Source organism: Melanotaenia boesemani, chromosome 19 (assembly GCF_017639745.1).
Source record: "Melanotaenia boesemani isolate fMelBoe1 chromosome 19, fMelBoe1.pri, whole genome shotgun sequence".
NCBI classification, from domain to species: domain Eukaryota; kingdom Metazoa; phylum Chordata; class Actinopteri; order Atheriniformes; family Melanotaeniidae; genus Melanotaenia; species Melanotaenia boesemani.
The window spans coordinates 14,120,654-14,144,276 of record NC_055700.1 but is presented as its reverse complement, the minus strand read 5'-3'; the positions used below and the strand labels follow the sequence as shown (position 1 = coordinate 14,144,276).

Here is a 23,623-nt window from a genome sequence, read left to right as displayed (position 1 = left end):
GCTGTGGGAATGAAGGACCTGCGGAAGCGTTCCCTTTTGCACTTCGGGTGTAGGAGTCCATCACTGATGGAACTGCTTTAGGCCCCCACAGTCTGATTTTAAAACCCTTCTGATCGTTTACAAATCCCAGAACAGTTTAGGCCCAGAATACATCTGTGATATGTTCAGATTATATAAACCTAGCAGAGCTCTTAGATCTTATTACACTGGTCAACTTGTCCAGACCAGAGTCCAGACTAAACATGGAGACGCACCATTTAGCTGTTATGCTGCAAACAAGTGGAACAAACTGCCCGTGGAGATTAAACTTTTACCAAATGTAGACTTTTAAATCCAGGTTAAAAACATTTCTTTTCTCATGAGCCTATGTATGAAATTTGTACAATAACTTTTAGCTTATCTTGCTTTTAATCATTTTAATGTAATTTATTATTTTATTGTGATTTTTGCCATTTGTTTCTGTCTTTTATTAATTCTGAATGCTTTCTCTGCACCATCCGTACTGCTTTTAACGTTTAATGTGAAGCACTTTGAATGGTCCTGTACATGAAATGTGCTAAACAAATGAACTGTCTTGCCTTGCCTGTCCCACTTTACATTTGTTGCAGTTTGTTTTTCCAGACAATTCTTTGTCCAGTCTTGCTAAATACAAGTTTTCAGCTGCTCAACAGCTGTTGGCGTTGTTGTCAGACTCCTTTTCATTGTGCTCCTTATTCCCAGTAAGAAACAGATTTGGACCACAGGCAGGCCAGTCAAACCCAAACACCGTGTGAAACCACATTGCATGCAGAATGATGTTTATAATTGTTCGGGTAAATATACGACCCTTTCAGGAGATGTTTCTTTAATGGTACCCTTTAAAACTCCAATATACAACTTTGGATCAGTGTATGCTCAGAAATATTCAAGTCACACCTGCCATGAACACAGATGAAAACAGCCTGTGTGGACTTTCAAATCTTTGGTATGGAGCACCTGCCATCAGATGTTTAGCTTTAGCTCAGCTGCAACCTGGACTCATCTGACTCCCGTACATGTCCACTGTTTGTCAGAGATGAGCTTGTTTCTACAGAACTTGGGGACATTTTTACACAGTTCATATACAGATCCTTTTCTGAATAATACAATTTCAGGTTACATCACTCAGTGAAGTAGCAGTCAGTTTTGAGTGAAAGTGGTTTTGAAATGACACCAAAGCCGCTGTATCTATATTGATCATGGTGGTGTGAAGGTTTCTCATACATTGCATCTTCAGGGATTAACATTCACACTCATCCAGTACTGGCTTCCAGCCTCAGCCTTTATGCATTTTCCCCAAACTTCCCCAACCTTTTCAAATTATGCTCTGTAGATGAAGTTCTTTAGTTTTGCATTAACAAATACCTGATCAATGACTCTGGGTTTGACAGAAAATGGGGAGAAACGACACGAGCCATCCTTGCTTGTATAGACTAAAGCTCTGTTGCATGCTCCTCTTATACCGACCCTCATCTATAACAAATTAATCTGCTAATATCCGATCCAATTTATTTATAGAGCACTGTAAACATATATCTATAAATACACAAAAATAGGCCAGAAAACAGTCAAGAAATTCTAAAATGACCAAAAACAATATAAAATCCTAAAAAACATAAAAGCATCACCTCAATTAGTGATCCAATCAAAGTAAATAAGTGGGTTTTAGGGGGAGTTTGAAAAACAATCAGTGAGGAGGCTGTTTAAATGTTTGAAGGCAGCTGGTTCCACAGCTTTGGTGTTGCCACGGCGAAAGCCCGATTCCCTCAAAGTTTCAGCCTCGTCTTAGAAACGACCTGAAGCTCATAGAATAAACTTTCAGAAAGGGGCTTATTGTATGAACTTTTTTCTTTATTTGACCCTCTCACAAGTTTTTAGGTTGCTGCTGGCAATAAATTCTAGAAATATTTGTAGTAAATAAATAAAATTGAGTTTGCCGATAACGTTGGCGTGATGTTCTGTGAAGCACTTTTAATAAGGAAAAGATTATTTTATTATAAAAAGCATTATAAAAGTTATTGAGGTTGTTCTTAAAAAATGTAAAAATGTGCACCTAATTTCACTTCCTGTTGTTATTTCTGCAAAGTGGAGGCACAATTATGTAATAAGACAGTCTAACTGAACAGATGCAGCTGTGCCATGCCTGCTTTCTCACAGTCTGTAACAGGTGCACATTTTAACATTTCTCAGTAATGGGTCAAAAATTACCAGTTTAACATTAACCCAGTTACTTTACTGGTTTAAAATAGGCATACTGGATAAAAATCTAAATTGTGATCAAGAGCTAATCATGAACATTTATTTGGGACTGAATAAACAATTCACATCAAATTCGTAACAACAGATGGCAACGAAACCTCTTTAAATAGGACGTTTCATCAGCTGACGCATCAAGCCAGGAGCTGATTACAAAAATAAAAATTTTGATTTTTACAAAGAACTAAATTTTCCCACTTCCTCAGTAGATATTTATATCCTTGTCAAAAATTCCAGAGTCTGACACTTGAAATTTTTCTGGTTTCTCCACAGTTTAGTCATTTACAAGTAGTCCCTGAACTATCCGCAAGATCGAGGAACTGATGGTTCAGGAACCGGTTTTGCTGTCTTTCAGCTTCTTGCTTGCAGCTTTGAGTATGACAGGCGGAGGGTCGATGTTGAGCTCTTGCCTGAGGTCTTCGAGGCTCTGCTCCCACCGCCTCTCATAGAAGATGCTGAGGACACAGCGGGCCTGCCTGCCATTCTGCAGAGCCCAAGGGCCCAATGAAGTAAACAGTGACTGTAAACGGCTGCGAGGAGGAAGATGAAGAAAAAGGAATTAAAAAGGAATGTGGAAGTTTTGATGATTTACAGGAAAATAAACAGTTCATGAACATTTTTCAGTCAAACAGTCGGTGGAGTGTTTCCTGCTTCCTATGATCACTGAGGTCAGGACTCGAAAAGGGCCCTAAAATCAGTGCAGTATTCCAGCCATTGTTTGATCTGTTTCCTTATTTTTTGTCCTTTGGCAAACAAACCGACTATAAATATTCATGTTAAATACTTCAGTATTAAACTGTACACTAAGTTCATATTTATTGTTCAATACCTCCATACATTCAAAATCTAACATGTCTAACAATCTTATGTTTAACCACCCAGAGCCCTCATACAGAAAAATTACCCCAAATTTTAGCTGACAAACTGACTGCTTTGATTTCCCAGCATCCCGTCTTTAATGATGAAAAACTTAGTCGTCATCTTTTTGTGTAGTTCCAGTATTTCCAGCAAAGTATCAAACTGGATAAGTGGTAAACTGGAAGAAACCTGGAAATTACCAGAATAATTCTGCTGCCCTTTAAGTTTCTGAATCTCTTCTTGCTCTTTATATCAGACCAGATGGAGCCCAGATTCACAGTTTGTGAGAAGACTTCGAAATCATCCCCACTGCTCAATGGTTTAGTTCTATCTCATATTTGGAATATTCACAAGATGAAAAATGGTCAATAACCCTAAACAGTAGCAACAGGGGACATCCAGCAAAGGATTCAAGATGGGGATTTAATCCTTAGTGGCATTTATTGGCTCTATAGAAAGTATTTCTTATTTTTGGCCAATTAGGGGTTTTATTTTTCCTTCCACGATGTTCAATCCTTTTTCATTTTCTAAACTTTATAAACATACAACAAAAACCATAGATTAATATCAAGTCATCCACATCAACATTTAATTCTTAACACAACTCTAACTTCTGATGTGACCAACCAAGTGAAACTATTAATTCTCATCAGTAAAACCTGCATGAAAATGTGCTGCTTTAAACTTGCTTTAATTATAACACAGACACCACTTATAGGTGAGCACTCATATGTGAACAAACTGACATTAATTTCATAGTTCAACAGAGCTCTGTATATGTTGTGGTATTGTGTTCTTAGAAATGCTGGTCCCGAACCTTGTACTGAGTCTAAGTGGTCCCAAAACAGCTCCCAGAGCACACATGGGAAGCCCCGTCTGAGCAGCTTCGAACCATTTCACAGCCACTTCACCTGAAAGCAAGAGGAAGATACACAGAAACAAACATGCAAATTAAAGACGAGAAAAGGAGATGCAGAAATTAGTCAACAGTGTAATGGTGTTAAAACCTACTTCTGCTGTGAACACACTAAAAATGTAAATTCAGTCCTTGTTCTGAAAAAGAAAACTCAAACATTTTCAGAACAGTTTTTTGTAAGAGAGTTCATTTATGAGTATACAAACCTCAGATCAGAAGTTTTAAATTTGTAAGAGGTTTGTAAAGGCCTAAAAATGTGAAAGAGAAGCTACAAAGTGTGAATAGAACTCTTTCACAGCTGAAATGAATGAGTTCACTTATCCAATAATAAATCTATACATGCACATACATATTCTTTAAATAAACACAAAGCCCTTATCATGTGTTAAGTTGGACTTCATAGACTAGAGTTTCACAGGTCAGCGCTGCTCTGAGATATAAACCTGACTCACCCAGCATGTTGGTGGGCATGCCCAGTAAGGTGTGCAACAAGTCATGGACCTCTCTGTATCTTAGCATGATGTAAGCTAGCTCCTCATTGTCCACAAACTTCACTTCTGCCCTTGAGTCCGGGGTCACGTTCTGCCAGAAAGCAGGACATGGGTAAGCAAAGTTTCTTCTTTAAAAGTGATTATAGATAGATAGATAGAAATACTTTATTAATCCCTTTGGAGAGTCCTCAGGGAAATTTGGGTAATTTTATTACTTTTATTATTATTTATTACTTTCTATATTTGGAAATGAAAAATGTGCAGAATAATATTTAATATTTAAGTTTTTGTAGACCACTCACATTGTCCTCCAGAAAACGGACATACTCTCTCCCTAAAGAACCGCTGGGCAATGAGGCCATCTTTTTCAGATCAAGTGTAGACAGACGGATTTTCGGTCTGTCTCTGTAATACCAGGTGATTAAAAAATGAAGACAACATCCAAAGAGGTGAGGGAAATGCTTAGGTAAAAGTACTAAAAAGTGCTGGAATGGCTCACATTAGGATAGTATAGCCTTCAGGATCATTTTTCATCCTGTCCCTGAGACTGATGAGAGCTTGGTGTCCTGTAGTCTCCGCAAGCACCGCGACCATGTCTGTAACATTCACAAAGGATGTTAGCACAATTTCTCAGATGGGGCGTGTTGGTCATAAATGTACAATTTAAAAAGGTACAGTGTGTAACAATCTCAAAATGTTAATGACAGAAAATTTTAAAATTAAAAACTGTTTCTATTTGTCGTGGGTCCACATACATGGTAGCTGCCATATTTGTGCCAACATTTTGACTATGGTGTCTCTGAATGGACAAACAATTCTGTGTATAAAGTGAAAAGCCTCTGATCTTTAGGACTGCAGTATCAACTTTGTTTGATAGGTGTTTGAAAGCCGTTTAATATATGTAATGCCTTAACATAAAAGAGCACATGTAGACAGTTTTGAAGTGGTTTCCCGTCGAGCAGTCATCGCTGTACCTGAGTTTACTGGATTCACTCATTTTTTTCTGGAAATATGTGGCCACTGACGGCCCCCATCCATTTACAACTATGCTTGGCAAAAGACCCTTTTCTTAATTTATGCATTCATCAAAACTGCTTCCAGAGGGCAGAAACCAGTTAAGTGAACTAGGTTTTGTGTCCGTCTCTACAGAGGAAGTTACAGCAATGCCAGACAGTGTATTTGGCTGTTCAAATTGCCGAGGTGAGAAGGCATGCAAACAGGGAATAAGTTTTTGTGCGATAAACATAAAATGGAAGGTGATGCCCTGGCACCAGGTATGTAGTGCTCACTCAGTCATTAAACACAAAAAAGCACAGAGCAGGCGCCAGCGAAGGTCGGATCCTCTCCCAGAGAGGGGCATAAACAGGCACCACTCATGAACATTTAAAGGTTCAGACACAGAAACAGTCAGTTCTCAGTAGAGCCACATTTTAAATGACTGAAATTAAGGGACAAGGCTGAATTTGGAGTAATATACTTTGAAAACAATGTTGTTGGATCGCTAACACCTATATTATTGAAACTGTTAAAAAATGTATACGCTAGATGGACGCTAGATAAAGTGATACGATCAGTTGCGTGTTTACATAATGGAAAGAATTATTATGATCGTAATGTGAGTGTCGTCATTTAGTGTTGGAAATACCAATGAAGTATCTCAAATCCACTTGTAGAGTGCCAGCACTACTAATGTCTTCCTGCTTCACAGAGTCTATTTTCTCTGCCGGCAAGGTCGCCTGGTTTAGCCATCAAAACCACAACTGTAGTTGCTTTAGACGGCTTCTTAAGATCAAAATAACTAATTAAAATAACTAATAAATAAGTCAGTCCCTAATAATTCTCTTTTCTTCAACTTCTACTGATCTGTCTTTTTATAGGGCATTTTACCCACGTTTTTAACATAATTTGGGCTGATCGAGTCAAGCATGTAAAAGCCTCTTTTTGCCCTCATTGTAGTTATGAGCAGGTGAGTGACGTATGCATAAATTACAAAAATAGGCCATTGACGTACAATTACCACCTTACCTTTGAATAGTGTCACCAAACCACTTATACACTACCAGTCAAAGGTTTGGAAACACTTTTCTGTTAAATCTAAAGGGAAAGTGTGCCCAGATGCTGTTTTGTTCCTAAGTATTGTTTGTCTACAAATTTAGCTTAAGTTCATGTTGATGAAGACCAAGATGAAGAAAAATATGCTGACTGTACACATATAATTTATCAGAAGGAAACCCTTCAACTATGAAAACAGATGTTTTTGTATCAGAGATTTATTTTATGTCTGAGGGAATGCCAGTCTAAAGATGATAAAAGACCTTTTGGCTCGATTACTTTAGAAATGAAGCTGATACTCCTGTAAACACATGAGCAGCTATTTAAAAATGTAAACCACCGATGAGCCAAATGTGTGACTGAACATCAGCTGACAGGTGTTGATACGCTCTGCATCATAGTTTCGCCCTGACATTTGGCTTCTAAGGCCTTTCATTCTCATTTCTGTTTCTGAGAGATTTTTTTAAGCATGTGATAATAAACTCCAAAGAAACAGAGGTTAATAAATTATTTAATAATTATAGTAGACAATATTATGTACAATCAAAGAAAGGAGGTGTGATCATTTTCAAGCATAAAAAAAATAAAAAATAAAAAAAGAGACTGAAGAAATAAATTTGAATCATCAGTTACACTGATACATTCCTGCATACTATTACTGGGCTTTTCTGCACTACTTTTTCAATCAAGAGAAATTATTCTGCCTACATTTTTAAGTATCTGATATTAGAGATACAGACAGAGCATGCCATTAATTAAGTAAGTAAGTGTCTCAAGCATTTTAATCAAATGAAGGGCTTTTTAAATAAAATGTCAAAGCAAATATGTTAATTCAATGTTAAAGTTTTTCTGTTGTTGTGAAAGTCTCACCATGTCGGTAAGGGTCTTGGAGGGCTGTGACGCCAGATCCAACAGCCAACAAGGCTTTCTGGAAGGGTGTAGTGTGGATGTGCCCAGGGTAAAGACAATCATAGCTGCAATATGTTCGGCAAGTATGACTGGTGTGGAGGTGGTGGACACACACTGTTAAGACAATGGTAAAACAAAGAAAGAACTGGATTGTTGGAGATGCACCTCTTAATGCGCAATGAAGCGAAAATCGCTGCCCTCCTCCAGCCAAGCGACAGGTGACATTCATGCTTGTTAAATATTGAGCTCGTTCACGTAGACGTGCACACGCGGGGCTAGCGACGTGACACAAGAAAATAGAAAAATGTTCAATTTTTGTCGCTGTCGCTACAACCAATCAGTGAGGGGTTTCATTGACTGACCAATGACAGCAGGCTATACAGAGCAGTCTGAAAACACTTCCAAACGTGAAAGAATAGATAATTTAAGGTGGATCTGACTTCCCCACACTTTACAAAACTTCACGCAAAGATTATTGAGATGTCAATAAAAAGGCAGCCGTGTGGTACCAGGGAGAATTTTTCCGGGCGTAGGTCATGGATTTATCTAGATCAGCCTTGAGGTCCACCATCAAATCATGATTTTCACGATGCTGTTAATTATTTTATAAAATGGGATTAACTCAGGGTTGACTTTTTCCTTTTGTACACTAGAGTCAACAGCAAGATTTCTGTCAATTCGAGCTAAATCGTCTGACTCTTCATTCTTCATGTCTTGTCTGTCACAGAATAGTTTGGAAATGTCAAAATTCCCTCCAATATCATAACCAATCATTTTTGGGGGAGAGCGATCCGAGAGCTCGATGCGCGACATTGCCGCCGTGGCTGCTGTTTGTCACGTCCCGTGTGTCGAGCTCATTTGTCCTTAGCGACTGCTACCACTCTTATACAACATACAATCATTTCATTCAAAGAAAAAATGAAGAACATCCAGGTGCTACTTTAAGAATATTACTGATGACTGCAAGAAGGTTAGCAAACAGTCATCATGTGTTCTAGAACGACAGAAGTCACATTATATAATTGAGCTAAGAACATTGCAACTGCAACATTAGCAAACCGCTAGGTCGAAACCATAGGTCGAAACCGACTGTTTAGTTTAGATACTGCTTAATGCAGCTTTAAAATAGCTATTATATATATATATTGGATTTAAAATGTATTTATAAAAAATATTAAAAATAATTCACAGATGACATCGATGTAATGCATACCTTTAGAGGTTAAAATCAAGTGTCGCTGGTTTACCTGGAAGAGTTTATAACACAGCGGCAACATTTTGAACCCCAGTACGCATGCGTCGCAGTGTATCAGTAGCCCGTTTTTTTATTTTTTTTTATTGAACAATCTTTATTGACAAAATGTAAATGAGCAGTACACATCCTTACCCCCCCACTCTCCACGAGAAGAAAACGGAAGTAGATTTAACTTGTAAATAATAGCGAAGGGGGTTGTCCTTCAGTTGTACAAGTGGAGCAGTTTCATTTTATTTTTGTAGCTCGGATATTTTCGATACTCTCAGGTTTGTTGGCTGAATTGAAATTTATTGACGCTAAACGAGAATGCTAAGACTTAGCTAACTGGTTAGTTATTCTACTAAACCGTAAATATATACAGAACTTTAAACAAGGCATTAGCTTTAAGGTTAGTTGGTTAAAGTTGCGTAGCTACTTACATAAACCAATAAGTCTACGTTAAAGGCCGAGTAACAAAATTTGCTCGCCTATAACGAGTAACTGAAATGTAATAGTAATAAATAAAAAAAAATTCAGAAGTTATGTAGGAGTATAAAGGCATTACAGCCCATAACTAAGCAATCTTCCATCGGGCGACGTTTTATATACAGGAACAGAATGACGCTTTTGGGGTGGAACTTCCTATCGCAGAAATACTTTGGCAGGGAGGTGTAGCCTTTAAGACGAAAAGACGCTCCACGTATGCTTGGTGAGTAAAATGACAGTGTCATGGTCAGAGGCACGGAGCTCTGTTTGGACTGAAAGAGCAATAGTCAGCAAGAACATGGAAAGCAGGCAGAAAAGGGGTTGTTTTCAAACAGCTGATGCAGCTTTGTGGAGCAGTTGCAGAGATTAGTTTAGAAGGGAAAGTGGGACGTTTCATAAGATTTGTACTTTCGACCGTTATCGTGTATTTAGTGTTGTGTTTGTACCTTCAACACTGACTGTTTTTTGGGTCAACGGTTTGGCATGTCTGAGGTGTTCCTGTTTGACAGGTTTGAACAGGTTGTGAATTGCATTCATTTTACTGGCAATCGCATTACAGAAAAAATACTATTATTTAATTTGTTCAGTGTTGTAATCCATGAAGCACTCAGAGTTTTATCAGTAAGGCAGATGGTTAATTGGAAGGCGGTGGTGTGTTTCCACCTTAAACGGACTTTTGCTAGAAGTTGATAAGCATTCAACAAGTCAACTCAACATTTTAAATTTACTTCAAGATCACAGAGAATTTAGCTAATGTTAGTTTATATTTATTGAAACCATACATTTAAAACGTGTCTTCCTAAATCCTCTAAACAAAATAAGATGCTTAATTTTGTTGGATATTCTAACAAGTTATCCATGTTAAAGTGTTTAATCTGGTGTGATGGGCAGTTTGTAATATTAAGACTACTTTAGCTTATCAGACATTTGACATTAATTAAAATGACATAAAAAGATCCCAGGAAGTGTGAATGACACTCAAAAGAACATTTCTTTGTTTTACTGTTATTACTAAGAGCTGGCGAATCTCATGATGGCCATGAGACATCTTTTAAGGGTGCTGCTGGATTTTTTTTTTTCTCTGGTGTCACTCTAAAATGTTTCTTAAATTCCTTTTCTTCTCGGTAAATTTTAGACTTCATTTCGATTTTACTTCCCTGTATGGAATTTTTGAGTAGACATATGTGTCTGAGAAAGATGCTGATTTAATGAAAATTTGACCAAAAAAGAGGATTTAGAAATATCATACTTTTAAGTCTCGTCAGCAAATGAATGAATCGGTCCGTCTGCTTTTTTGTGTGTATGTCAGACCTTCTTAGAAGTACAAATGTGTACTGAATGTTTGGAAATGTAGTCTTCTTAAAAAACAGCCACACTTAGAACAGTCTGAAGTTGAATTTGTTTTTGCTTTTTTTGGCACCAACATTTTTTGATGGGTGTTTCTATTATGCTTTGTTAAAACCTGCTTTGAATGGATGGGCAGGTACCGGGTATGCAGTGGGTGTATTGTAACATAATAAATGGTGACCTTTGCTGTTTGTGGTTAAAAAAAAAAAAAAAAAAAAAAATCCACAATTTTTAATAATGAAAGGCAACAAAGCAGACTTTTTCTTCAGGTGTGAATATATTAGTCACTTTCTACAAGTAGAGGCTAGTATAAGATCACCTATCATTACTGTAGCAAGATATTGTCCTTGAGTCATTCTTGATAATGTCCAACAGATGGTGTTCATAATTAAAGGTACAGTGTGTAAACTTAAAGTGCACCTTAGAGCTAGGGTTTTGTGCATCCTGAGCAACATGGTTGTGAAAACTGCAATACTTAAAGGAGGAGAAAGAAATCTCATCTAAATGCCTCTATTCAGTTCATTTCAGCTTTATTTGTATGGCTCCAATTCACAACAACATAATCTTATGACACTTTACAGACAAATCAATTTGAGCCAATTCATTGTGATCCTTCTAGTATTAATATAACCCAATTAATAAAAAATATTAACCTAGCTAAGGAAACCCAGACATCTGCCACAACTGGCTGGGACAGCCTCTCTCTGAGAAACTGAAATATGTAATTATACACCAGCAGAAACTTGAGTTAATAATATTAGATTTCTTTGCCTACAAATAGAACAACCTAATTATAATAAATTTTGCTTTTTAAGTTAAACAAAAGCTCATATTTACAGATACTGTAGCAATTATAATATATCTAGGGGTGATGCAGATGTGGACGATTCTGCATCAATACAGCAACAAAACTTAATCAGTTATAAGTAATATGTAATATTAATTGCATTTCTTTTAATCTTTATTTATTTACTTATTTTTTATTTTTATTTTTTTAATGCACTTATCTGCACCCTGCTGTAATGATTTATGTGAAGCACTTTTATGTGATATACAAATAAATTAGCTTTTGCCTTTAATGTAATGTCTGCCGTAGCCTGTGCGTGTATGGCAGGATGTAGCATGTTGCAGCATCAGTATCTCACCGGAAACATTCATTATCTCAGTGAAATCACTCAACATTACATCAAAATGTATAAAAACAGTAATGTAGTTTTAGGCTTACATCTATGGAAAATACCATTGGCAAGCTAGCGATTAGCATGCACGAATGGACAATCAACAAATATCTACCTCAACAATATTCTCTGTGTTCAATAACAAATTGACTAGAATATTTCCAGGTAAATGTTCTCTGGCCATAAAACCGAACATGAAATCATCTTAATTTCCAGAATCTGTCAAAACTGCCTACGGAAAGATTGAAGGAACAAAACACACTGATATATTGCAAGAAATCTTCCCACTAGAGGGATGCTTAACCATTTTTGATAAGTGATTATGTTTCTTGATTTTCTGGCAATGGAACAATACAATTCAGTAATGAAATAGAAAATAACATCATTGTTAACATTTTTTATGATGTTTGTCAATATCAGGACATTCAGATTGATTTCAGAAATAATTAAAAGATAATCGTAATTGAATTGTGAGACCAGTGAAGATTCACAGCCCTAATTATATCCCAGTTATAAAGAAGGGAGTAGTTGTTTGATAGTACACAACCATTAGATGGCAGCACAAGTGCTTTTGTTATCTAATAAATTGAATTTTGACCTCTTGGTATTAAATGAAACAGCTGTTTAAAACCTTACTAAGAGCCACCGGAGCTTGTAAATAAGGACCACTGAACTTTTCTGCCACCTATTTAATATTGGCAAAGTCTCAACATCTCGGTGTTTTAAAGAGTACGCACTTGAAAAGGTCTGTAATTACACAGACCAGACATATGGTGGTGCTGTAACTAGCAGGTTTTTGTTGTCATCACAACCGTAACAATATTAGGCTACAGTATTTTGTTGTGTTTATTGTTATTAGGTGTCGTTTTATTCAGTTATTTCCACTCACTGGACTGTTTTACTTGGAAATATGCTAGATTTTCTTTTAATGTTGATGGACACAGAGTTAACTTTTTGGAAGTGCTTATAGGTACTCAGAAAAACTGTGTGTACTGTGTAGGTGTATCAGGTAAATCTAAGCCACTGCGTGACTCCATCTTCCTGTTTCTGTGCAAACAGATACTGTCAGTTACGTCAGTGCATCCACATTCAGGAGAATCAAGTTAAATAAATTTTTTGTAAGAAGATGATCTAATCCTTTACAGGCCAGTTTTGCCCACAAGCACACTTCCTGCTAATTTTCCTTTCTTTGTGGATTTTTTTTCTATAAACATGTGCAAACATATATGCCTCATGTTGTAGCTGCACACAGTAGCACACTGTGCTGCGCCTTGTAATGGTTTTAGAAAATAAGAGTTTTATGCAAAATTTAGTGTTATTTGCCTCTGTGATGTAACTTTCTTGGGCAGGGGATGTGGAAAAATGGATGGAGGCACAAAAGTCTTTAGACACCAACTTGATGAATAATAAAAGGTTTATTACAAAAAGTCTGGCATCAAAAACTAATCTGTAGAATCTGTGAGGTGTCTAAGCCAATGTCGAGGATCCTTGTGATCATGCATACCCATGGTCTTATACAGGGTTTGCAAACAAAACATTCCTAAGCTGACATCTGGAACCACTCATGAGACGTGTATATGGAAACATATGACGCTATATATATGGACCCATACACGAAACCTATAACCCTGTCCATGTATGGAGCCTAGAATTCAGTGAACTTAACAGATAGCAGACAGCTGCAGCCAAATATAGTCATAACCTAGGCAATGCTAAGGATCAGACACTTCAGTGCGATAAACTATAATTTTAACATGCCTACACTATTTGTCTGATGTATTGCATATGTGCTGTAAGGTGGTTTTGCAATGACAGTGCAGCATTGCTGTGCAATTATTTCCTTACGAAAGTAAACATTGTTCTTGTCTCATCAGAAGTACTTGTAATTTACTGGTAATGTAAGGGGAGACCAGTAAATACTGTAATTGATATGTTGCGTTTCTATTGCATATTGGTTGTTTAGGTGTTTTTCTGTTAACAGCTTATTTGTGTCACGTTCATTTACAGGACTTAGTACCAGATTAATGGAGAAGAATGGCACGGATCTCATTGGACTGTCCAAACTCTTTACCAGGGTTTCCCCTCAGTGTGCTGTCAGTACCCATGGAGAATAAATACAAATGCCAGCAGTGTCTACAGATTTTGAGGAAGCCTGTCCAGGCTCAGTGTGGCCATCGCTTCTGTGTACACTGCTTTAAGGAGCTCACCAGGTAGATTGGAGGTCTTTGGACCACCCAACAAGCATTTGAAATGCAAACGCTTTCTACCTCCTAATGCTTCCCTTCTTACTGGATATGTCTCAGCACATCCTGTGTTGTAATCTCTGCTTACCATCTGGGAATTTTTTGCAACCAAGATCATTTACTAAATGCAGACTCATCCCTCACATGGCAGGACTTTTAGTACTGGTGTCAGTGAATCACATGGATCTGGTCATGCTGACTCATTCAAAGGTGTTCATTGTTTTCTATTCCAATTATTTTCCTTAGATACACCAGTTGTTCATGAATGCATGAATATGCATTATGTGAACAACTGGTGTTTAACCTCATGTTTAATGACACCTTGAAATGATCATTAAACATGAGGGGTAGGAAATATTGAACTTGAAAAATTGAATAACTAATCAAATATTACAGAGAGTGTTAAACTACACCTCCAAACCATGTTTACACATCACATTTGCTGATGGGTTCACTATGTGCTTTTTGTGATAGTCTTGTATTTGCCTTTGGAATAACAAAACCATGTAGTTTTAGTGCCTGAGTGTTGTAGTGCACTGCTTTCACTTCTGTTGCATTGATCAGTGATTCATTTACTTGAGCTGTGATCCATATTGGTGAGCTATTATTCCAGTTGTTGGATTAGCAGATAATAGTTGCTGATTACTGTTGTCTACCAGCCGTTTTTATGGTGAAATCACAAACTTGTTTTGTTTGTTAGCTCTGGGCCAAAGCCTTGTGAAGCCTGCCGTCAAGAAGAAATATATGAAGAACCTATATCCATACTAAATAGTAATGAGGTAAGCTCAGAAATATGCAGGCTTCAGCCAACATTTCAGCCTTTTGCTTTTATTTAAAGGAAAACAAGACTGCCTGCAGTCAGATGGGGTTTTCCCTGACCACACAATAAAGCCTACTGTCTGCTTATGTTTTCACTAAACTCTTTGTCCTTAAACCCTACCCCACTAGGCCTTCCCAGACAATGCAGCAGGTAGAGAAATATCAAGTCTTCCTGCCAGATGTTTGAACCAAGGCTGCAGCTGGAGTGGGTCTATAAAAGAATATGAGGTAAAATACAGAATTCTCTATTCATGTGGGCTTTGCTGCTTTCTTTTTTTTAGCTTAGTTTCAGCTTACTCTACCAAAAACAAAACTGTTAGTCCTTTTCTTCTACATGTCAGGGTGACCTGACATGGCTCTGATTTTCCCATCCTAAAGCATGAAACTATCATGGTGGCTGAATAATATGCATACAATGCGGGCAGTAATTTAAGAAACAGGAAATGAAACTTAGTGTGGGCTGGAAAGTCCCTGCTGTTCCTGTTCCTATCAACAAACAGCTCAGTGGAAAGTACCAGAAAAAAAGGTCACTGAATCTGAGATTAGTGTTGTAGACTATGGAGATTAGCTAGCCATGAGTCTGCAAAGTTACTAGTTTTATAACAACTAGATAGCATGAAACAGAAACGTGGTTAGACATTGAACCATGATAGACTGCAGTTTGCAACATATAAAAGTCCCAGCTGAATCATATGGTTTCTTTATGTTTGGGGAGTTATGTGTCTGAATGAGTGTCTCAGGTTTTATTTCTGTTGTACTATCTGCTATGGGCCAGTTAGGATGTCTGTAGAAGAGAAAAGTTTTCAGTACAGTCCAAATACAATTGCAGCAGTTTGTATCTGTGGTTGTTAAAATGGAATTGTACATTAGATGTGTCACTACAGAGCAGTTTTAAAATGATGCGTTGGCAAAATTTGTGTTCAGACAGGACAATGTGCTGATGTTAGAGGTTATTTTGGATGCTTTGCTAATTTAAATCTGATGGTTTCGTTTGCTGATCAAACTTTCTCTCGTGCAAAAAGCACGTGTCGCTTTCCATAACCAGGGAATTCATGTGTGCGATCGTTTTATTTTGGCACGTGAGAAATAAGTCCTATGCTATTGTGATGCGCCCACTTGTTTATCTGAACATTTGTGGGTTTATGTCTCAGTCACTGTCATCTGGAAAGAGCCGCACCATTGTTTAAAGCTAGCTGTTCACACCCGACACGAGGCGTTGCTAAACTAGAAAAAAGCTAAATGTGGTGTCTGCGTGGTGGGGTGAGGAAAGGGATGAGTCTAAAAAGTTCCTTAAGATGATTCATTTTTATTATGGCTTTCGATGTAAGATTATGTGGTGTAACCAGTTCGAAAAGAAAGCAGTCAAATCGAAAAACGGGCTAACGTACCTGAACATCTCGTGCTGTTGTCCCGTAGCCATTCATTCTGAGAAGGAGGAACTTCCTTTTCGTCAGGCAGCATGTGATCACAATCAAGCTCTGCCCCTTCCCTTTCTCTGTATTTTTTAACTGCAATTACGGATGTTACGATATTTTATATTCATGTTTCTGCATTTCTGTTCTATGCATGTTTACTTCTTCATATTTTAGTTTTCTCTTAATGTGTAAGAACATGATTTCATTTCAAGGTCCAGTTTCTTTCAACATCACATGCTTTTAACATTCAGAGTACAAACGGTAAAAATTTAGGTCCCAGAATATATCTTCTAATTGGTTACAAGGGGAAAAAAATCATAACTATATTAAAAAAAATAATAATCATGTAAAGATAATTGATTTTTTAAATAGATGAGTGTAGTCTACTTTAATCTCTAAATAACCACTCCTTTTTTTTTTTAATAACACATTCCAGGTGTGCATTAAAACGCCCTGTACACACCTGCATCCATTCATCAACGGAATAATAACCACCAACAAAAGGTCTTCAAGTTTTGAATGGTGCATTTGAATTATCTGCAGACAGATTACATGTGCACTCTTGTAACCTGCAGCATCATGAAGTACATCTGTCAGTTGATTATTATCCCCTGAATGCTCATCCATAGCAGACATATTTGTATTGCATGAGAACTGCAGATAGTAAAATCTGCCATCATGTTTGTTTTTAGGCTCAGCACGAAGGTCGCTGTGAATACGAGCAGATACAATGCGAGGCCTGCCAGAACTTCATTGTTCTCAGAGATAAAGACAGACACAATGAGAGAGAATGTGAAGCAAGGACTCTCAACTGCAAATACTGCAAAGTGACATTTAACTTTAAAGAAATCAAGGTGAGAAACGGAGGATAATACAAGATAATGCACTTGCTGGTTAAGTTTGCATTAATAGACACGCAACCAAAGATCTTTCTGTTTTATGCAACATTTTAGGCCCATGATGAAATCTGTGTAAAGTTTCCTCTGCAATGCAAAGACTGTGGCAAGAAGAAGATCCCAAGAGAAAAGGTTTGACCTCATTTATGAATGAATTTTATCCTTCCATAAAAATGTCTGATTATTCAAAGTGTTTTTAATCATATTTAGCACTTTAATGCAAATAATACACAAAACACGCCAACCAAAACAAAAGTGCTGAAGTGAGTATTCCATGAAGAGAAAAGTGAAAGTGGGTCTGAATTGGACAGACCTCGTGGGACCTGTTAGTTTCTTTCTGATGAGGCATCCTGTGATTTGCTTCCACATTCATTTCTTTAGTTGATGCTACTCAGAAATGCCCTGCTAACTCTTAACTTTCCCTTTCACCACTCTGCCCTCAGTTCAGTGACCATGTCAAGTCCTGCGCCAAGTCAAAGAGCGCCTGTCCGTTCAGTGAAGTGGGCTGTAAGTCTGTGGTATGTACAGTGTACTAATTCAGTATAACCATTTCTTTGTTTATTTTTTATTGGCAGAAATAATTTTACTGCATTAGAGCCCGAATTTAGTTTGCTTGTACCCCAAATATAAATATTTTAGCTTACTATAATAACTGGAAACGTGTAAACTGTTAGCCCAACTCTGTTTAAATCCACAGATGTTTTTAAAGCCAGAAATGGAAGTAGTTGTGGCAATTACCACTTCCATAACCATAAATTATGTAAAGTTAATTTTACATTTGAGGCAGCTCAAACGAAGTCGTCCATCAATCGGATGGTTGGTTGTTTAGTCAGTTATCCCAAACACTCAGAAGAAAAGTATTCTGATTCATTTAGCCTAATATAGACATACAGGAATGTGTCTGCATCAGTAAGTGAGCACTTACTGCATGTGGGGTTTACAATTGAGAGCAGACATGAGCTTAATTTTAATAAAAGATCACATAGAGTTTAAATTAGATGGAGGAAAAAACTCTTAATAATCACTGAAGGGGAATTTCTAAACATCTTGGTCAACAAATAACAAATGTAGGCATCCAAAGTATGTTTAGTCATTTTCCGTTATTACAATTTCGATTTGAGAAACTATTTGTTGACTTTTTCTCCTTGTTCAAAGTGAGTGGGTTTGACAAACATACATCTGAGAGCTAATCTTGTGTCGTTATCAAAGTACGTTGACAGCTGAGGAAATTTGCAAATTCTTAACTTATCAGTTATCCGAACACAGTCCCGATGAGTCAGAGATGGGAATTTTTTTAATGGAAAGAAAACTGATTTTTTATTTCCCCTCAGTTTTAGTTTTGCATTTGATCCAGTTTGTAAAAGGCTTTTAAACGGATTTCAAAACACCCAGTTTGTCCTCCATTTAAAAAGGTATTTAACCCATTAAGACCCTAAACCTGAGATTATTTTATAAAATTAAAACCTTATTTCTCAGCCTCTAATTAAACTGGAAACATAAATGAAAGCCATTCCAGAAGTTAAACCTTCAACTTTGATTAGAAATGATTGACTTAGCCTTCATGTTGATTTGTTTGGAAGATTGCAATGTGATGCTCATGTTGCATAAGTTTAAAAGGCAAAAGGATGGATATATTTCATCATGTATGAATATACGCTGAGACTACTCTTCTGACTGTATTCCCTGTATTTCCAAAAATCTCTCTTCTGGAAATAAAGTAAATGAATAAATTATATCTAAAGATTTTTTTTTAAACATATTTCTAAAGGTGTTTCCAATTCATTAAAGATGGCAGCCTATTAATAAATTGAGTAATAAAATCACAACATATGAAAAAGGTGAAAAGTTTTATATAGCTTAAGTCTTCTTTATATCAAACAGAAATAAATGTGTTAACCTGAAACATTTTTAATTCAGTTTTTCCCTCATGAACACAAGCAGGTAAATAAGGACCATTCTGTTTCTTCTGCACCCTCAGATAGAGAATGGGAAGCTCAGTGACCATGAGCACAGCAGCACCATGGAGCACTTGCGTCTGTTGCTGCCTATGGTGCTCTCTGTGGCCCGGACACACCCAGAGGCTACTGGACCCGGGGAATGGCAGGAGGACTCTGGTTTGGGCCTATACAGGGCTCCAGAGGAGGGGAACGGGGCTGCAGCCCCTGCACAGCCTGTGGACCTGGAAAAAAAAGTGAGTAATACTATACTAGTCTATCAACCACTGTTACTGATGTACTTTTTAATGGATCATAAATATAATTGTTCCTGTTTGCTGACAGGTGTGCGCTTTAGAAAACATTGTGTGTGTCCTGAACCGGGAAGTGGAGCGCAGTTCAGTTACGTTGGAGGCTTTCGCACATCAACATCGCTTAGACCAAGAAAAGATTGAAAGTCTGTCCACCAAAGTGCGACAGCTTGAGAGGTCACTGAATATGAGAGACTTGCAGCTGTCTGAGACTGAACAGCTGCTGCGAGAACTCCAGTTCTGCACCTACGATGGAATATTTGTCTGGAAAATCACAGACTTCTCACGTCGCAGGCAGGATGCTGTGGCCGGTAGAGCACCTGCAATGTTCTCACCGGGTAAGATGAGACATAATCACCACGTTTCTTGTTTTTCTTTCCAAATGTTTCATTCTTTCTGTAAGAGAGCTGAAAGAACATGTGGTTAGAATGATGTTAACTCATGTCACGCAGATGAGGGGAATTCCTGTTCACTACACCCATGTTGTTCTTCAGGGAGTCACTCCCAGTCTCTAATGACATTTTCAGGCCTTGTTTACATTCTAAATTTTTCCTTTTCTATCCTTTCCCAGCATTTTACTCCAGCAAATATGGATACAAAATGTGTCTAAGGCTGTATTTGAATGGTGATGGAACAGGTCGGGGAACTCACCTCTCGCTGTTCTTTGTCGTCATGAGGGGCAAGTGTGATGCTCTGCTCAAATGGCCGTTCAGTCAAAAGGTACTTCACTTATGAGTAATTATACTGTCAGTGATACTCTATAATAACTAGAAATTTTAAAAAGCTGGTGTTCCCCTCCTCTTCTCCTCTCCCAGGTGACTCTGATGCTTTTGGATCAGAACAACAGGGAGCACATTATTGATGCTTTTCGCCCCGATGTGACATCCACCTCTTTTCAGCGCCCAATCAGCGAGATGAACATCGCCAGTGGCTGCCCGCTCTTCTGTCCACTGGCTAAACTGGCTGGCAAGAGTCCATATCTGAGAGATGACACAATTTTCATCAAAGCCATCGTAGACCTCACAGGCTTGTAGGGTGCAATCTGTGGAAGTTGCCCCGAAACCTCTAAGAAATGATCATGAATAACAAATGATATATAAATAAATACATATAAATATATATATTTTTATTTAATAATAGAAAAAATTCTTATGAAGGTAAACTATATTGGTGCATATATTATTATTTTATAGATGTATGAAGATGATTAAACACTGGGTTTGCAGTCATCTGTCATCATAATGTGACCTTGGTCACATAAGTGGTCTTATAAGTAACTCTAACTAGCTTTAACAAAATATTAAATATTTCCTGTAAAGTATATTATAATAATAATAACCTAAAAAGACTTTTAAATTAACAAGTGTGTTTTGAGCAAATGGGTACACAGAACATGTAGATTTTAGTCACTGTAAGCTATAATGTAAAAATCTTCTGAAATCTGAAAACAGGCTCAGTGGATACTGTAAAAAATATCTACCTATGACATAACTTCTAAATGCAATTTTACCAGGTTAAAAAGGCTTCAATATTGCAAAATTTCAGTTTTTATGCCTCCAATATATATTAAAAAATTTCCAAGGGGTTTCAAAAGATGCAAGTCTTGTATATCAGCTCTGTTTCTTTGGTAATCTTTTAGTTTTTTAACCACATAGTCTAGATATAGAACTATGTAAAATGGGTAAAAATTAATTTGTTCATTTAGGAAATTTTTCTCTCCAGCATGATTAACGTATTCATCAACAACCATATAGTTCTGTTTTTGTTTGTATATTTTATATGTTGATATTAAAGTCTATTAAAGATGAGCGTCAGCATAAACTCAGTAAGTATATACTTTAGCGTCAAACTTCAGAAGCTCATGTTTTTTCATTTGGAGCAGTTCCTGGAGGAGAATTTTTGCAGTCCTGTGACTTATAAAAACGCATGACTTTGCATTATGACAGGGTATTACAAAACCCTGTAATTCCATTGTACTAACATGACTAAATGTACCAGGAAGAAGGGAATGGCTGTTGAATGACTCATCAGCTAATTTCACTATCTTAAAAAATAATCTGCACATTTGGCAATGATCATTATATGTTTTAATTCTAAATCAACCAATACTAAACACTGTGAAACATCCATCATCATCATATTGACACGAACGGGAAAACTTTACCTCGCTGGTCTTGTGTTTCTGTGTGATATTTTGTTTTTCTAGGTTCTTTTTGTTTTATGGTAACACCAGGACAGTGTGACTGCTTTTGCTAACTGCTCTCTGTGTAGTTAACCAGATTACTGTGTTTGCCACAGGTAATTGCAGTTGGCTTCAGTTACATGTTTTTTTTTTTAATTGTTCATAATTAAATAATTCAGAACTGAAGTATTCTTCTTTGTGTTTACATGAACATAGTAAAACCGAATTGAGGTTTACATGGCCGTAAATGTCAAGGTAATATAAAAGTACATGGCTGTGTGTGGGGAAACTCCTTAGCTACCATAAAGGTCAGTTAGTTGTAAATGGTGCTAAGCAATGTGTAAATTATTCTGTCATTCAGAAGACTTTTGTTCTGTGTGACAGTATGACTAATGTCTGGAGGGATGGGCGATGATGAATGGTCTGACCATAATGTACTCTTTTATTTTAAAAGTTGAAATGTAGCAATCTAGTTTTGCCTTTGTCATACCAGAGATTAAAGACATAAGTTTCACTTTATCACTTTTAATCATTTCTTTTATTTATTTTTTTTATCCAGACTATTGATGTTTAGTTTTAAATTACAGAAGTACACCTCTACAAGCTATGTTGGAGCTTCAAATAAAGGCTGACTAGTACTACTATTGCTGAGTCATTACAGCACTTTTCAACAACATGCTGCAAATAATGTACCTGTGAAAGTGATACCCCATGCCCAGGAGCTTCAAAGCTGCCGCTCATCTTCAAAGCTTCGCATGTGCAGATCAGTACCAACACGTGTCAAAATGTGGTACATCTGCAGCAGCAGCTTCCTGTAAGACCGGGCTTGTTTCTGGTACCTTCGAGTTTTGTACTCCTTAATTCGGCTATTGCACTCAGACCTTACTGAATGTATGCATGAACAACCTCACCAAAAATATGCAGTACGTCTTAATTAATTGCATTTGTGTCCCATGCAAATAATTATAACTTATACAACTTTAATTTGACATTTTACATTAGTGTCACATGAAAGTACTGATCCTCTCTTAGAAGCTGTACTTTGTCAATATATACCATTTAATTATACACGTCATACCAGAGAATACGTTGCCATACTAGTGTTAGTGTATTTAGAGCCTCACAAGTCTGCAAAGAAGCTACAGCTGCTTGTTTAGTCGTACACCAGTAATCTACTAAACTTACTTAGAGAAAGGAGACCTGTGTGATTTGTTAAAGTCCTAACACGCGACTTCAGCTACAGCTTTACCACCATTTCTCATGTTACATCTTCAAATGAACTGAGTGGAATTAGTCACCACCACCACATAAAATATAATTCACAGATGAGCCCCAGATAGAAAAGAAAAAAAAACCCACCCAAAGGAAAAAACATGAGCAAATGATGAGGGCAGTGTCTGAAGATAGTGTTCCTACATCCTGAAAAACCAAATACTGAAAACCGCTAAAGTCAGGGTTCTGATGAAAGCAAATGTTATGACTTCTTGACAAATAGTGAAGTATTAGTGTAACTACCATAGAGTGTATATAAAAGAGCGGATGCACAGGCAGAAATGATTGACAGACAGCAGCTTAGCTCACATCCCATCATATGCATTAGTGGGTGTGGTTTTCACAGTTCAAAAAAACATTTTTGGGTGCACCACCCCATTAAAGATCATCTTTTACGCGAGAAATATACACCTAATGAAAATATGTGCTTTTTAGGGATGTCCAATGCTGGTTCTTAGATGCCACCATCCTGCAGGTTTTAGGTGTTTCCCTGCTCCAACACACCTGATTGAAATTTATCAAAAGACCCATTAATTTGAGTCTGATGTGTTGAAGCAGGAAACATTTCTAACTGGCAGGACAGTGGAATTTACTGTAATTTCTTCAGCTATGAATTCTGTGTTACGTAAAAGTAAAAATCCACCAAAAAAAAAACAAATCGGCAGGACATTTAAGAAAACCCCCAGTGACGATGTGCACAGAACAGTGGTGAAAGTATACAAGATGACGTGAGACTGGTGGACAAATATGTACAAAGACGTTGTCACTGCTAATAAGGGTGATACTAATTAACATTTAATTATGTT

At 37.2% G+C, this 23,623-nt stretch overlaps 2 protein-coding genes across 3 annotated transcripts; one reads left to right on the top strand and one right to left on the bottom strand.

Annotated features, from left to right (window-relative positions):
* Positions 1-2,295: 2,295 nt before the first annotated feature.
* coq4 (coenzyme Q4 homolog (S. cerevisiae)) lies at positions 2,296-8,802 on the bottom strand. The gene is made up of 7 exons (XM_041970545.1): positions 8,714-8,802; positions 7,462-7,614; positions 5,039-5,135; positions 4,842-4,944; positions 4,501-4,630; positions 3,950-4,043; positions 2,296-2,804 (listed from the first exon to the last, which is right to left on the bottom strand). Exons 1-7 carry the CDS (start codon positions 8,775-8,777, stop codon positions 2,603-2,605), a joined length of 843 nt encoding a protein of 280 aa, XP_041826479.1. The 5' UTR covers positions 8,778-8,802; the 3' UTR covers positions 2,296-2,602.
* A 147-nt stretch (positions 8,803-8,949) lies between these two features.
* Positions 8,950-23,510, top strand: traf2b (Tnf receptor-associated factor 2b). 2 transcript variants are annotated; one of them, XM_041970531.1, is made up of 11 exons: positions 8,950-9,021; positions 13,753-13,955; positions 14,689-14,767; positions 14,937-15,035; positions 16,915-17,076; positions 17,176-17,250; positions 17,562-17,636; positions 19,097-19,309; positions 19,398-19,701; positions 19,935-20,083; positions 20,179-23,510. In XM_041970531.1, exons 2-11 carry the CDS (start codon positions 13,780-13,782, stop codon positions 20,395-20,397), a joined length of 1,551 nt encoding a protein of 516 aa, XP_041826465.1. In that variant the 5' UTR covers positions 8,950-9,021; positions 13,753-13,779; the 3' UTR covers positions 20,398-23,510. The 2 variants fall into 2 exon arrangements, with proteins under 2 accessions (XP_041826465.1, XP_041826464.1); XM_041970530.1 differs by lacking the exon at positions 8,950-9,021 and adding an exon at positions 9,060-9,443.
* The last annotated feature ends 113 nt before the right edge of the window (positions 23,511-23,623 follow it).

Coding starts and splice junctions, on each gene's coding strand:
- coq4 (XM_041970545.1), bottom strand. CDS start 8,777: ATGTTGCCGCTGTGTTATAAACTCTTCCAGGTAAACCAGCGACACTTG. Junction 4,945..5,038: donor GAAGGCTATACTATCCTAAT/GTGAGCCATTCC, acceptor CTGGTATTACAG/AGACAGACCGAAAATCCGTC. Junction 2,805..3,949: donor CCACTTAGACTCAGTACAAG/GTTCGGGACCAG, acceptor TCCTCCTCGCAG/CCGTTTACAGTCACTGTTTA.
- traf2b (XM_041970531.1), top strand. CDS start 13,780: ATGGCACGGATCTCATTGGACTGTCCAAACTCTTTACCAGGGTTTCCC. Junction 15,036..16,914: donor GGTCTATAAAAGAATATGAG/GTAAAATACAGA, acceptor GTTTGTTTTTAG/GCTCAGCACGAAGGTCGCTG. Junction 17,251..17,561: donor AGAAGATCCCAAGAGAAAAG/GTTTGACCTCAT, acceptor CTCTGCCCTCAG/TTCAGTGACCATGTCAAGTC.